Here is a 16,562-nt window from a genome sequence, read left to right as displayed (position 1 = left end):
AATTACAACGAGCTGACAATGCACAGCTGAAATGAAAGAAGAAAAAAACAGGTATATCATCACAAATATAGTTCAATAGAAATGTAGTTTTATATGCGCGATGAAGTGAAAGCTTTTATTTTATTTTTATTCGTTGTTATTTGCTACAATGTGGAACAACTAATGAAATAAGTTTTAAGCGCAAACACACATTTTCCTAATTGATAATTTTCTCTCATGTTGTTGTTAGTTGTGTTTCTCTTCTCTTCTTCCCTTCTAATATCGATCGTGTTTATTTTACTCGTTTCATTTTATTTTCTTGTGGCAGATTCGAGTTTTGTATATGTTCGAGAGCAAACTCTTGTCCACTAGCGTTAACATTCTTTTGTTACCTCAACCAAAACGTGTTACCGTTCAAGAGCAGATGACCACAACTGTGAGAGATGCAAGGCATTCGAAAGACACGAAACTAAGAAGAAGGAGACGACGATGACGACGATGGAGACAGAGAATCACAGAGTGAAAAGGTGCAATTGTAAATAATAAAACACAAATGAGAGAATAATATGTGAAATAAATTTAAAGCCAACAATGAAAAATGACTGCATAGACTGTTTGTTCTATGATATAACGTTTTTGCGCATAAATAAGATATTATAATTCGATTTGAATCGTTTTTTTTTTTTTCTTTTCTCGTGTGGATAATTTGAATTGATAATGATTGGGCAACATATGTGTGAAAAATTAAAGATCTTCTGCACACCGACCAAATTCGCCAAGTCTCGACTTGAAGAAGTAACACACGAGACCGAAAGAGAGAGAGAGAGAGAGAGAGAAAACCGATTAAATTATTTTAAAAAGAAAGTGAATCGTACTTAACATTTTCAAATGATATTATATTTGCGCTTATATAAGTGAAGAGTGTTTCTGATTTGGTTAGAAAAAAAAAATAATCGTTGTTTTGATTGTTGGAATTCGAAAAGGGCACTTTTACTTAATTTTCTATTTTGCTAGTACGCAGATTAGCAATTTGAGAATTGCAATTCATAAAAAAAACGATCGCATAATTTATATTTGCCGTCAAGCAATCGTGTAGAACTTACAATCATATTCCGGCGGCGAAAAGTGTTGTAATGTGTTGTGCGCAATGTGTAATCTCCCAATTTTTTTATTGTCTTATCACACTGAACCGCTAGTTCTGCGAACATACATATACACGTATATATTTTCTCTTTCTGCATTACGTCTATGTAAGCTGTATGGCTTGCATTCGCCGAGCGGGAGAGAGAGTGAGAGGAAGATGAACACCGTATGGAAAAAGAGAGTAAAAGAAGAAAAACGTAAAAAGGCAAACCGTAAAGAAATTGTTTGTTTTCACTTTTCTCGTGTGCAGTCTTTAACAGCCGACTTTTATTTAATTTTTTTTTCTCTTCTTTCTTTTAACATTTATTGGCTAACACAAAAATTACGATCGACCAAATTACGACCAGAAAATGAAAACGTTACTCATGTGTTTATTTTCTTTGTGTCGGCCTTTCCTTGTTTGATAAAACAAAACAAAAAAAAACGCAAACAAATTCATTCAGTGGATGCTGCCACTGTGCTTTTTGTCTTTATTGTGATGAAAGTCCGAATACCGTACAACAAATTTTTGATATCAATTTCACGAAATGCCGCTATAAAATTTAATGAAAACAAATTCCAGTGAACTGTTTAAAAGAAAGAGAAAAATGAGCGCTCATTAAAAACGACTTTGCACACAGTTTCTTCTTTTAATTGAATTGTTATACGTGTATTATTTTTCTTCTCGAAATTGGATTTTTTTTTTGTGTGTTATTATCCACAACATTGTTGCATGTAAAGAAGATAAGAAGACACGCCAATTCCTTTCGCTATCTCTCGCCGCAATTCCAATCAAGAATTCGATCGGACACATCTCATGAGTGAGAGGATGTAATGCCACATTCAATCAATGGGAGGAAATGACTGCGAATTTTAAAATTGGCGCGCTGTTTAGTATCGATTTGAGTTGTTAAATTACATTGACGTCCCCTTTGAAATTGGTGGCGCCACCGTCGGCTCAATGAGACTTGAAGTCTTCACATCCTGTCATTGCATTCAATGTATGAATATGATTTTGCATTGGGAACAAAAAGAAAACATCAATTAAGAATAACAAACATGTTGTCCTTCTTTTTAGTTAATTTTATATCTTCTGTCTAGTCTTTCCTTGTGCACAAACGATTGCAATCAAAATTGATAAGAATATACTTTTATTGCCAGGTATAAGTACAGCTAAACAAAAAAAAACAGCAACAACAGTAAAATAAGTGTCACTCATTCGTTGTGTATTCATTTCATGAAATAAGAAACTAAATTTATTGAAATTTTTCAACGATGAAAATTTCAAATTAATTTTAATGCCACACACCTTTTTTCGAAAGTTTTGATCAACTGCCAAAACAAACTTTTCTATTCAAAGACAATTTGGTCGATATGTTAATGAAAGCAACAAGTAATTAAATCGAAACAAAACAAGAAAAAAAAGGCGCCCAGCGAAGGGTGCACAATACACATATTTTACTCAAAAGATTTGAATTAATTTGCCATTCAGGAACCGGAACGAGTGTTATGCTATGACCCTTGGCACTGCTCTTTCTATACAAATGTCATTATTATTTTTTTTCACTAATTAGCATTCTTGCAAAGGCGTGTGCAAAAGTATATACTTCGTAATTTCATATAGAGATAGAGCAAGTTATAGTGGCACACATATTATCAATGTGCTACAAGCTACATGCAAAATTGCTAATTAGATTTAAACAGAACCAAAACTCTGGCTATCGTTAAGACAAATCGATAAAATTTGCATTAGAAAATCGAAAACAAGATAGAAACATAAGAGATATAGATTGATTAAGTGTCCTTCTGCAAACGAATGAATCAAACGTAAACAATATTTTCTTTGATAAAATTTGAAAGTCTGACTTACAAAATTTAAATATCATCCGAAATTCGGATAAACAACATTCCACTTCAAATCAACGAAAGCACATACCTTTCATATTTCCAGAAATTACATTCATTAAGTCATATTCATTCTCAGCAAAGACTACGTATCAATTTTATTTTGTATGAATTGAAATTATTGAACGTTTTGCCGATCATTTCAGATGCAATTTCCGCATATGTTTTAAAAAAAAAAACTCGAATACTCAATACGTTAAACGTATTGCTGGTATTGGATGCAGCAAAGTAAAAACGAAATCAAAATAAGTCATTTCTATGATTGCATAACAGTCAATTTGCACGTTAAATTTACGAATATATTAAATAATTATGAATTAAGATTACTATATTGATTGTATGTTGCATTATTTGGAACAATCGATCATCAGCAAAATATCATTCGATAACGAAAGGTAAGAATAAATTGATAGAATCTGTGCGAGCCTCCTATTTTATTAGTAAAACTCTTGATATAGATAATCAACCAATAATGAATAAGATAATCGAAATGAATACGAATCTCCATTTATGATTTCGACACAAATTGAACATTGAACATTTTTAAAATATGATTCGAGCTAAATATAACAATTTCTACATACGTTAAACAATCAGAAAATCCGAAAAAAGCAAAAAAAAAAATTCTCACACATTTTCATTTAAAAAAAATAAAAACAAATTCATGGTTTCAGCGCAAAATTCATAAATTATGCAAACAAAAATCTTGGACCTATAACTTATTGTGGAATTTAAAAAGTTTGATTCGTCTTCAATTAACATTGATATTCAATTCGACTTAGAAGAGGAAAATCGGGATTAGTTGTTAATGTGTTCATTGTAGTTTTCGATTTAAGTATTAGAAATAAATAATAAAGAATAAATTCAAATTAATTTGTTTTTTAATTCACAAGGCATCTGTTTGATATCGACAATTTGGTAGACATTTTCCACCTAAAAAGCAAGTTCTTGCGAGTTTTATTATAGTCACAATTTTGTCACAAGTTTCGTTTGACATTTTCCAGCATGTTGGTTGCCCTTTTTGTCATTAAAATTATACAAATGATTAGTTTGTTCTACTCGCGCCTAGAAATGAAACAGCTTCAAATTGCCAAAATATGAACATCGGTTGCTGGTTTCTTTGTCTCAAGCAATAACATTTGCAGAGAAAAGAAAAATTATTCAAATTATTAAATTTATCTAAAACACAATCAATCTGAGTGGATGATGAAAGTACTGAGGTGAACTATTGTGTTCAGTTTGTCATACATACAACATATACCATACAATATAAATACAATAAAAAATGCATCGCTACGCCAAATTTGAATATTTTATTTATTTGAATTAGTAAAACAATAAACAAAAACATAGTGATCAAAAATAACGGATACTATTTTCTCCATTAAAAAAAGAGCAATCATCGTTTAATTGAATACTATTGAATACGCTCGATTGAATAATATAACAATGGGCATTTTTGGCAATAAATCGAAAATAAAAGCAAAAAAACATACGAAAAACTTCGAATATTTAAAGTTAAACATTTTTATCATAAAACAATAATAAGTTGACAATTGTTCTCAATGGACGACCGTGCATTCCTTCACCTAAGTATGGTTGATCTGTTGTATCGCCCATTACAGGAGCTATATCCAAATGGATCCATGGTGTTTCTTTTGGCACAAATTCGCGCAAGAATGCGGCTGCTGTACATGAACCGCCACCTCTTCCAGCTTTGCTGATATTGTTCAAATCATAACTGGCGTGATCTAAAGATTGAAATACGGATGAAAAATCAACGATTAATTAATATACGAGCAAAATCGAGGAAAAAAATCTAGAAAATTACCATTCATTTGCTTGCTGTAATGCTTCAACAGTGGCATACGCCAAACGCGATCACCACTCAAAACGCTCGCCTCTTCCAGTTTGTTCCATAGCTGTTTAGTTGATTATTATGAATAAAATAAAAATTTATTAATTATGTGAGCATAAATATTTGTAGATAAAGTAATGAATTCATACATCGTTGTTGTTACAGTAGGCACCGCTAAGACAGTCTCCAACAGCAACTGACATTGCCCCTGTCAAAGTGGCTATATCGAGAATAAATGTTGGCTTGAAGTCTGCTGCATAGTCGATTGCATCGCAGAGTACCAGACGACCTTCGGCATCTGTATTATCAATACAAATGGTTTTGCCATTTCGTGCTGTAACTACATCACCAGGTTTTGTTGCACGACCACCAGGCCTAATAAAAAAACAAAACAAAAAATCCATCAAAAATAAAAATAAAAGTTCTTTCAACGCATCAATATTGTTTGGCAAAAATTACATATTTTCGGTGAGCGGTACGAACGCTTTGACATTCACTTTTGCACCAATTTCGGCTAATGCATTGACTGTGGCCACAACAATGGCACCGCCAGACATATCAGCGCGCATCGCGTCCATTTTGGCCGATGGTTTGATGCTGATACCGCCACTGTCGAATGTGATACCTTTGCCAACTAGCGCAATTGAATTTGACGAACTCTCATCGCCGTTATATGTGAGTTCAAGAAAGACTGGCGGTTGTGCAGAGCCATTTGCAACTGACAAAAATGAGCCCATTTTTTGGTCTTCGGCCCATTTTCGATCGTGTGCCACAACAGTGACCTTGTTTGAAATATTTGTAGCTACATTTTTCGCAAATTTTTCAGGTGTCATATGATTTGCAGGCGTATTTGACAATGTACGTGCCCAATTTTGATTATCGGCCAATGTTTTACCTATGAAAAGAATTACACATGGAAATAATGAAAAAATTCGATTATAAATGAATATCTTACCGTAATTCCATTCATCCTGAGCAGTGGCATTACTTGCAAGTTGCAGTTTTGGAATTGGTTTAACCTTGTCGGCAGCACGAAATTCTTGATATTTGTATGCAGCAAGGTATGCACCTTCAGCGGCACTTCTTGCTGAACCCAAATCATCAAATTGAATGTTCAACACTTTGTTTGATGTCAATGCCTTTACACCAGCTAAATAAACAAAACTTTGAGAGATTTGAAATTCGGATGAAAAAAAAAATATTTTTTATTACCACCGGCAGCAATGCGAACATTCTCTTTTTCGCCATCGATCTTTTCCAATGGATCCCAATCTTTTTTCCCATCGCCCAAACCGACCACAGTTACTGCTGTAAAATCGCTTAGTCCCCAAAATGTACGCTGTGAGCCATTGGAAATTGGTCCACCCCTGTGAAAATGAAACAATAAGAAAAAAACAAAGCCATAATTTCAAATTTCTTGATAAAACTTAAGCTTAAACGTTGTACGCTTTTGCAGTGGAGACGGTCATTTTTTGCATTGCAAGTAACTCATTTGGAAAGAAAACATAAAACAGACATATTTTGGAGCTAAGTGAACCAATCTTCAAACTTTCACAATGGTTTTGAAATTTCGTGTATATTTAACGAATCTATATTTTACCATATTGGTGGTTCAACTTTTCGCTGGTTTCGTGAATCGTTAGCTCATTTTAATAAAGATGTTTGCATCCTATAATAATAATAATACTTATCTTTTTGACATTTCCAGTTCAAATCATTTTTGTCATCAAATTAAAATATATATTTCGTGAAACGAAAATGAATGTTTTGAAAGTCTTATCACCATATACGCTGAATTTTCTTGTATTCTCACTACTACGATAGGAGCATACCATTTTAAGAGAAATATCTACTGGTTTTTTGGTATTTGTTTCTTAAACGGTATATAGGTGAGTAGACTGGAATATTCAGTGGTAGTAAGAGATAAATGAAATTTTCCAAGAATTGTAAGGCGGCCATTAAAATTTCCAAAATTTGTTAAGTCACAATAAACAAAAACTCTCTTCGTTTGATTCTTTGTTTGATTGCTTCAATCAGGCCGTAATTTTTTATGACGACATATGAATTTTAATATTTTTATGACGGGGTAATGGGATTTTTGTGCCTGCTCATATTTACCTTGAAATATAAAGTGAATTATTGCCTTTTTTTCAATCAAAATAAATTTTTCTCTAGTTACATTACGATTTAATGGATGGAAGGCATTTATAAATTCGTGTTTTATTCTTTTTTTGCCTGTTAATATTCTACTCGTTTTGATAATACTAATGAACTAATTATTTTATCCAAATTACGATTTTTAAGTATAATTAAAGAAATTTAGTTCTACTCCTACTTTGAAAATCTTTTAAGCATACCGTTTCTTTTATTCATCCGTGGGTTTGCTAAGTTTAATTGCATTTTTTTTGCATAAATTTGGTGATAAAACTCATCAGTTATAATTGATAAAAGAATTAAAAATGCGATTTGAATTCAATTATATAATATGCACAATGAAAATAATTTTAATTTTTTTTTGAAAATTATATTATTTAAAATTACGAAAAAAATAACAAAACTTAGTGTTTATCTCACACGAGTTCAGAAAAGAATTACTTTCAGGCTCTTTGTCTATCACTTTTATTGTACTTTTCGCAAACGATAGTAGAGAGTACTGCATTCTATTGTTAACATAATAAATAGTATGTTCTAAATAATTTTGTTACTACTATTAAACTATATATTTATTATTACAACTATAATGAATTTTATGTTATATTTATTGCCCAACTTTTCGGTTATATCTAACATATCTGTTCTCTTAAGTTGTCATAGTTTTGTTTATCAGTCTGCAACACTTGAATAACGAGTAATCAAAATTTTATCTCAGGTTTTCAAAAGATCACTTTGATTTATAGAATTTTCAATATATTATGATCAAAAATAGTGTTTAATTTTTACATTAAAAAAAACATATTTTAAGGGTAAACAAAAATTAATTGTCAAAGGAAACTTGAGTAACTTTTTTACTCAAAATTTGTGTTTTATCTGAATTATTACAGTCATTTATCCTCCAAAACAATTACATTTATAAATGAATGGATTTTCTTTTTCTTTCTTTTTTTTTTTTTTTTGAAATATTAACTCAAAAAATTATGAATTTAAACTAGTTCAAGGACTTTAATCAATCCCCGACTGTTAGCAGCCAATACAACATTGCACTGTTGTCTCCAGCAAACGGCTGAAACAAACTCGTTAACATCATTGAATCGATCGGTCTCTAAAGCTGTACCGCTGATTCCACTGCTGCCAATGTTACCGCTGGCTGCACCACCAACACCGATCATTCCGTTGCTATTTACATTTCCCGTGCTACAACTATCGATTCGGAAATTAAACAATGGTTTCGATAATCCTTTGTAGTAAATATACAGTGCATTATCTTCGCTGCCACATGCAATATAATCACTGTCAGTGGCCAAACCAACGAAATTTTTCTCATTTACATGACCAACAAATGAACGCAAACAATAAGGTGGCTGATTTACATTCCACAATTTCAATTGACTGTCTGTACTTGCCGATATAATTTCGTTTGTATTTAAGAATTTGACATAAGAAACGGCCTTTTTATGACCCTTGAATATGCACAAAGCTTTCGACATATTCCGTAAATCATAATAATGGACATCATGATCGGCCGAACCAAAAGCCAAATGATACCGACTTTTTGGATTAAATTTTACGCAACACACATTTGCTTTGGCCTCAAGCGTTGCAATCGAACGTTCGTCCTGTGTTGACCAAAGTTTAACGCGTGCATCATCTGAACCAGATGCAATTAGTCGAGCTTCAATGTTATTGAAATCAACGCTCCAACATCGTTTTTCGTGTTCGTTGAATGTACGAGTTTGTGTGCCAGTTTGGACATCCCACAGAGTAACAGCTCCTTCGTAATCACTTGATGCCATTACTTGTTTGTAATACGAATTCCAGGTGATGCATGAGATTTTACTATTCGATATCATCTCAACATTTGGATAATGAATATCAACGGTATCACGAACAACAGCCAAATAATCAAAAATTTTAATACGTCGCGTTACACCACCGATTGCAAAAAATTCATTATCCTTATCGAACACAATGGTGGACACAATCGTTGAATTATTATGCAAATCGCTTGAATAGTGCATTGTGGCCAATGGCCGTAACGTATTGTATTTTGAAAATTGTACCAAATTCTCACGAAATAAATCGAGTCCGGGATTTTTACGTTTCGACGTATGATCGAATTCACATTTTTTACCACTTTCATCTAATTTAACTTCATCCTTGGTACCAAATACCAGATCTTGATTACGAATTGAGAAATACGAAGTGACAAAATCATCGAAATGCGCATACATTCGTCGTTTACGGGACAAATAAGTTTGTGATGTCGGTGCCGGTTTCAATGTATTGAATCCATCATCACCACTTAGAACGGTTTCGAAGCTTTCCGTACGTGCACCGGAATCTTTTGATATTGAATTTGATCGCTGTAATGCTTCCCCGTTTTCATTTTCATCACTTGCATTTGTGGTCATTGGTGTATCGGGCAAATTACCCATTGTCGCCGCCACCGCTGATACTGCTGCTGTTGTTGTGGTAGTTTCATTTGCCGTTGCCGCTGTTGATGTCGTTGGTACTGTTGACACTCCGGCCGCTGTCACTGTATCAACTGTTGTATTTTTCAGTAAAAATTCAACTTCGGCCAAATCTTTTTGAATTAGCTCAATCTCATTTTCGATTTGTGTCTTTTTCTTTTCTTTTAACTGCAGCAATTGCTTTAAAAAGTCATACAATAATCGATTTTGTGCTGTATTTGATTCGGCTTCTAGTAATTGCTTGCGTTGTTGTAAAATGTCCATAATTATGTTGACGTCAGGTAACGTTAGTTTTTGTGATTCTGATGTGAGAAAATGTTTGAGGCCATCACCGGCCGGTCCAAGCGTTATATCATCTGTAATGCCACCACGGCTCGTTCGTCCACCAATAACTTTGTCATGAATTTGCTTTTTAATTTTATACTTGGTTATCAATTCGTCTAGTAAATAATTCGGAAAAATATTCTCACATGTCGATAGTGTGTAACTACATTTTGGGCATCGTTTGAAAATTTCCACCGATTTTGTGATGCAACGAAAACAAAACGTATGACCACATCGTGTAATGTGCGCTTCGATGATCAAATCAAAACAAATGGGACACAGGAAATCGACATTTTTATTTTCAACCGTTGAACCAATGCCATTCAATGCAATTGATCGCTTGTTTGTGTTTTTGTTATCAGCGTGGTGCATTCGGCTATGATGTGCGCTTTGCATATCATCGTCGATGGAATTGCTGGCGCCAGCCAATGGTACATGTTGTGCATTTGGTTGTGTCACTTGATTTTGTTGAAACAGAGCGGCCGACGACGATGACGATGCATTCAATCCGCTTAATGTGTTATTATTGTTGCTGTTGCTGCTTGTTGAATTGGCAGCTGTGCCACTAACATGAGGCGATGATTGGTGTCTCGACATCGTTCAAAACCGTTCGAAAAATTTGTGAAACGTGTCAATGTAATCTAAATTAATTACCAATATTGACGGAATAATTGCAACAATCTGTTTATCTAATCTTTTTGAAATTAATGCAAATAAACTTGTTATCTCGTTCACATTTGATATCAAAAATTGGAGAGATGAGCACAGCTTTTTTTTCGCTTGTATCTGTATAAAATCTTTCACTTTGTTTCAATTGTGAAGGCATTTGTCTAGACGCTTAATCAAGATGGCATAGAAATACATAAAATATTTCTGGTTGTATGATTGAGTTGCCCGATTCGCTTTTTATGGTCCTATTTTCCGTTTTCTGTTATTGTTTGTTGCTCACACTTTCAGTCAAATTTTATTTTCTATTTGTATGTGTGATTTAGTTCGTATTTGTTAACAATTAACTTATTTGTTTTGCGTTGTTGCGAGTAATTTATCTGATTTTGTGTGGATTACGCAATTGAAATTAGTTCGAAGCAGACCTGAAACAAAAATGCCATATTTGAGCTTGTATTTGTACTGTTTCGGAAATTTATGAAAGAATTTTAAGTTATCTAAGACATAGAGAGAGAGAGAGAGAGAGAGAGAGAGAGAGAGTAAGTATGACAGAGAAATAGAGAAATAGATGTAGAGAAAGAAATAAAACAAATCAATAAATAAAGAATGAATGTATCAATTTTGTATGATTTTTCTAGCTGACTACATATTACAGTTATCTATTTTTCCTTATAGTGTTAGGGTGCAATGTTTACAAAATAAATTGGTTCGTATCAAATTCACAAATAAATTATGTGACACATAAAAAAAAATCATTCAATGCCCGCAAAGTCATACGTTTTGGTAATTAAAAAAAGAAAATAGATAAACAATTTGGAAACGCATTGCAATGAAATATTTATTTTTGGATTAGTCTATAGATGATATTAGATAAAGTATCGGCACCGCGGGAAACATTCGTTCGGGCAAGAGTTTTTTCGGGAATTCTTTCGGCAAATCTTGATTTTTGAGAATTAGTACTTGTATCACATTTTTGCAGTTTGATATTCTTATTTTTGCACTATCAAATCATGAAATAAATCAATTTCTTAGATTTTTTTGTTGTATTACAAAGGGGCTTAGCTCAGGCAAATATGTTTCAGATCTCTGAAGGAAAAAAGAGAAAAATCGAACAATATTTAGTAAAGTATTCCACATCCGTCTATTTTTAACAAGGAAAGATTCTGGTGAGTGGCAATCACACGGCCTGGACTTTTCAATGGAAATTCAAGATCGACATGTCATCGAATGATCGAATGTAAGAAACATTACTCCAAAAAGTCATTCCAAACTTTGGACCCAATGCCACTTTCCAAATTTAAATTGTCCAAGTTTCTATCTGAGAATGTATTATATTTCGTTAATGTCATTTAATTGCAAACTACCGTTATCTCTAAAGCTATTAAATAGCATCCAAAATTTTGAATAGAGTTTTATCTAGAATACCATCTAGGCTAGACCAATAATTCAATAATAGCCACAACTGATCCAAAAGGATATATCAACCCGAATGATCCGCGTGTCCGAAAATATGAGTTCGGTGAACACACAAACATAATAGCGACATGAGTTTTTGTTGTAAAAAAATACAGTAGTAACGGGAATTACCCTGTCATTTTAAACAAAAAAAAAAAAACAAGGTTTTCGGATGGGATACATTTACAATAATTTGACTTGAATTGCCCACTATTCTCTACTTTTGATGGCATAAATAAAAACAATATGTTTTTGTCTGGGCTATCATTTGGTTGGTATGTACATCAAAATAGATAGTTCAAGTGCATTGTTTCGATTTTTCACTTTTTTGCCAACATTAAGAGATGTAATATAACACAAACACCACATATCATTTATTTTTCACGGCTCACCAATATCACTTGTAAACAGAAATTTCTAATTTTACACTAAAATATTATGTTACGACATATTCGTCACGATTTACTAGAATTTATTCAACAATTTGAAAAATATGCCCATTTTTGGCGTTAAAGATGTTTCAAATTAATATTTGATTAATGATGTTTTTAACATTTAAATATATTGCAGATTTTTTCTTTTAAACGAAATTTCGGATCACTTTCATCAGTTTATTTATTTTTATCATCTCGCATAGTGTGATTCACAGACGACGATGTTTTTAATGATAAAATCAAGAGGTAACTTATTATTAGTCAATTGTGATGTGTCTGTTTCTGTTTATATCCCTCATCTGTTACATGTTGAGCGAATAAGGTCATAAGATTTCGTAATTTCAGTGATTCTCTCTGTTTTCATGGATGAAAATGGAAAAACCTTCATTGGAGAAGTAGAACAAGTGATAAATGAGTCTGCGCGTCATAAAACATCGTTTTAGTTGCATCTTGCACAAACAATATTGTGTGCTTTTACCCATGCTATTGCATTTTTTATAAATATTCTCACACTGTAGAAAGTTTTCCATCAATAAATTTGATGGTTGATTTCTAATTTACATCCAAATGTATGTACAAACGTAAAAATTTGCATAGAAAGAGAAAGCCGAGAGAGAGGGAGAGAGGGAGATTCTTGTAATTCATATGTAACTAGTGCAGACGAACATTTATGTTCTGAATTCAAGCTATATACATATTTTGGCAACTTCAAACAAAATGCATAGACGTCAAATGAGAATCACTTAAAAATTACTTTTTAATTATTCAACAAATTCTTCGGTTTATTTTTTCTGCTATTTGATGAATGAATTGATAAAAACTATTTTCATTTCGCTTACTTTCTCCACTAGCTTCTTTTAGTCGCATTCTTACACGCATAAATCTACATACAATATGTTGTGTCATTGTCATCATCATCACCACCGGTACTTATATCAATATCAGAAAAAATATATGTAGTAAATCTAACATACTTATTTTTTCGGTTTACTGTACATTTAAGAAGTAAACTAACCCACCAGATTACATACGGAAAAAAGATCGGTACACTTAGCAAACACAGATGGCAAAATTCAAAGTAATCAGAGCAAAATGTCATTTTGCCGTCAATTTTCAATAATTTGAACGTATTTTTATTTTCATTTGAATGTTCTCAAAAAATGCCATGCACAAATTATACAAAATGACGGCAAAATGATATTTTGCCAGCAAAAATTGAGTAATCTAAGAATAAAAAAGAACCCATGATAAATTGAATTTTGTGTCTGATTAATTTTTTTGTTCACTCGAGCTAAAATTTAAAATGAGAAATGTGCAATGAAAAATGGCCAACAGCCACACAAAAAAACTCGTGTAAACTTGAGATTTATATGACAAATCGAGTAATTTCGTGTAAATTATAAAATGAATCAATATTTTTCATACGAAAAGTAAAGGTGTATAAGAAATTTCACGTTTTATCGTATGAGATAGTTCTAAGTTTACATGTTTTTGTGTGCATCGACTGTGAAATGATTATATCTCCAAGTGACGAATCGAATAAACCATCAAAATCAAATTTAGTTGATAAGAAAATGAGAAATATTATCCAATTTTAAGAACAGTTAATTGTAGAGTTTTAAGAACAGTATAAAGTTAATTGAAATTTGAAATTTGTGAGGCAGCAATAATCGGACCAATATCATCATCACTTATTAAATAAAAAACTTTTCATTCTCTATTGGATTGTTGTTTTTTTTAAATCAAAATAATGCGATTTTATTTTATTTTTCGAAGTTTCCAAGGTTTCTCCAACTGATGATAAGCGGTCACATCGCTCAAGGAGCATCAATTATACAGTAAATTGCCGACTTTTATTACAACCGCCTCATGTCTCTAGTAGGTTTATTAATTACAAAAGATTCAAGTAAATATAGGAAGTAAAAAATAAGAAAACAAAAGTTTTTGAAAGGGGCAAGGGTTTGTGGCCAATGAAACATAGAATCATTCGAAAGTTATAGACACACACACTCTCTCTCTCATTCATTCTCTCTATGATTTGATGAATTTCACCGTTTTTTTATCTTTCGAGGGCTGTTTTTCATTTATATCAGAATTTTGCGATGTTAGACTATGCTATACTTACAATTTAATCAATTTTAACAGCTCTCCATTGGTTTTTGCGTTAAATTGCTCGGCTAATTTGGTAAGCTTGGTTTGATTTTCATCTGAGTATACACCCAATACGATGCCACGAGACTGTAAAACGGTAGAAGAAAAACAAAACATTCATTGGAAATTCAATATTGATTGCAATGATTTTGGAATTGGAATGATAAATTATGATTACACAATATCGATGCAAGAAGATTGATTTTCGTTTGAAAATTAACGAACATGAGGTTCAGTCTCTGGAGAAAGACCTTAAAATAGTAACGTAGCACAATCAACAATCAAATAATTGCAACAAAATAATCAAACAACCCACGAATCATTTTATTATAGCTTGTTTGTGTGCGTCATTTGCTGAACAGTTCGAAACGGCTAATTGTGTTTGAACGCACGAACGCTTTCTCTTGCTCTCGAAATTGCGTTCAGTTGAAATGACGTGACTTCAAAAGAATTTTTATTTTTTATTTTTCAAAAGATTATATTTATCTTAAATATATAGAACCGAATCAAATCTGAAGAATATGACACGCCATATGATAACAACGAAAACAGAAACAAATACTTGAAAATAGATTTCTTATGCAGAAACAGAGAGTCTTATCGAACGTTATTTCACACTTTACGGACAATGTACATTACGAAAGTAAGATTTAAAAAAAACCGTACGAAAGTGTTACGGGCAAAGCAAGTAAGACAATCTACGGAGCACACAATATGAACTCGCATCTCTGAACACACACACACACACTGCATCAATACGACCGTTTGAACGTACAATAAAATGTTATTTTTCGATTTCGTATAAAACACTTTTCATAATAGACTGGAAAAATTGCTGGGTCAATTTAATGTACAAAAAAAAAAAAAAAAAAATATTCGACAACGCATAAATTACAAAATCTTCTTGGTTACGGTTTCTCTCGAATCAGTCTATGATAAATTTTTAACAAATAGAACTCTTTCCAGTAATATATGTATAGATGTTTTTATCGTACGACACAATGAAAATTAAAATTAAAATATATAAATGGTATAAGAAGAGAACCAAATGAAGAATTATAAAACAAATGAAAAGATGAAAAAAAATATGTGCAAACAGTCATTTCGTTCTGATTTTACTTACATCCGTCATTGAACAAAACAATCTATTTCGATACACTACACTCGAATATTTAAATGCGAATGATCGAAATATGGCCATAATCTCAATTTTTTATATATTGAGTGTACTATACAACAGGATACCAATACAAACAATCTTATATACACGCTCACAAGCGCAAAACAGTCTTGCCGTGTATGCGTATATGTATATCTTGTACTTTTGGAGAACGACCGCGTTGACACAATGTAGTAGAGGCACGTCGACAATACGAGACCGATGAAAGTGTTGAAAATAAATTGTTCATTCGTTTTTTTGTTCCAACCAGAAGAAGAAGAAGAAGAATCGGTGTACCAGTTGAAAAGTGGTTGAATAAATGGTACCAAATGATATGTACAGTTGTCGCTACCCCAAAAGAAAGAGAGAAAAATAGTAAAAAAAATGCTCTGCATTGTGATTTATCACTTGATTCTTTGGAGACGATTATCACTTTTTTCTTTTTCACATAGTTTATTATTATTTTTGAATGGAATTGTGTTTTTACAGAGAAGAAAACTAATAATTTCAACTACATTGAACAAGATTGACGTTTTGTCAATAATACAATGAAAAAACGCTTGAATCAATACCTTTCTTGATCTATTACCGGTGTTTTGTAATCTTTGTCTCTTGAAATAAATTGCAAGATTTTGAAATCACTCACAATTATTGTATAAGATTCATTCCAATTTGACACAGTGAACATGCTGTATTAATCGGTTCTGCAGGCACATGCTTACGCTGTCACAGAAATGCCAATGTATACTGTCAGTCGATATGATTATATCAGGGCTGTCCAAATCTATATTATTCTTTAACATGAAATTTTGAATATACGGTACGGTATATTGAATTTCAAAAATGCTTGATCAAACCATGAATACAGTTTTTGGAAATTT

The 16,562-nt window shown here is 32.3% G+C and overlaps 1 protein-coding gene across 3 annotated transcripts; it reads right to left on the bottom strand.

Annotated features, from left to right (window-relative positions):
- Nucleotides 1-4,509: 4,509 nt before the first annotated feature.
- Nucleotides 4,510-16,457, bottom strand: LOC116350917 (cytosol aminopeptidase-like). 3 transcript variants are annotated; one of them, XM_031782935.1, is made up of 9 exons: nt 16,254-16,390; nt 15,646-16,029; nt 14,497-14,609; nt 6,077-6,231; nt 5,820-6,014; nt 5,324-5,759; nt 5,014-5,239; nt 4,838-4,928; nt 4,510-4,757 (listed from the first exon to the last, which is right to left on the bottom strand). In XM_031782935.1, exons 2-9 carry the CDS (start codon nt 15,721-15,723, stop codon nt 4,525-4,527), a joined length of 1,527 nt encoding a protein of 508 aa, XP_031638795.1. In that variant the 5' UTR covers nt 15,724-16,029; nt 16,254-16,390; the 3' UTR covers nt 4,510-4,524. The 3 variants fall into 3 exon arrangements, with proteins under 3 accessions (XP_031638795.1, XP_031638786.1, XP_031638776.1); XM_031782926.1 differs by lacking the exons at nt 4,510-4,757; nt 4,838-4,928; nt 5,014-5,239; ... (1 more) ...; nt 5,820-6,014; nt 6,077-6,231 and adding an exon at nt 7,336-10,907 and having other exon boundaries at nt 16,271-16,457; XM_031782916.1 differs by lacking the exons at nt 4,510-4,757; nt 4,838-4,928; nt 5,014-5,239; ... (1 more) ...; nt 5,820-6,014; nt 6,077-6,231 and adding an exon at nt 7,336-10,907 and having other exon boundaries at nt 16,254-16,454.
- Nucleotides 16,458-16,562: the final 105 nt, after the last annotated feature.

The sequence above is a fragment of the Contarinia nasturtii genome, unplaced genomic scaffold (assembly GCF_009176525.2).
Source record: "Contarinia nasturtii isolate CC-2019 unplaced genomic scaffold, AAFC_CNas_1.1 Cnas_scaffold_129, whole genome shotgun sequence".
In the NCBI taxonomy this organism is placed as follows: Eukaryota; Metazoa; Arthropoda; class Insecta; order Diptera; family Cecidomyiidae; genus Contarinia; species Contarinia nasturtii.
This window is presented reverse-complemented; position numbering and strand designations above follow the sequence as displayed.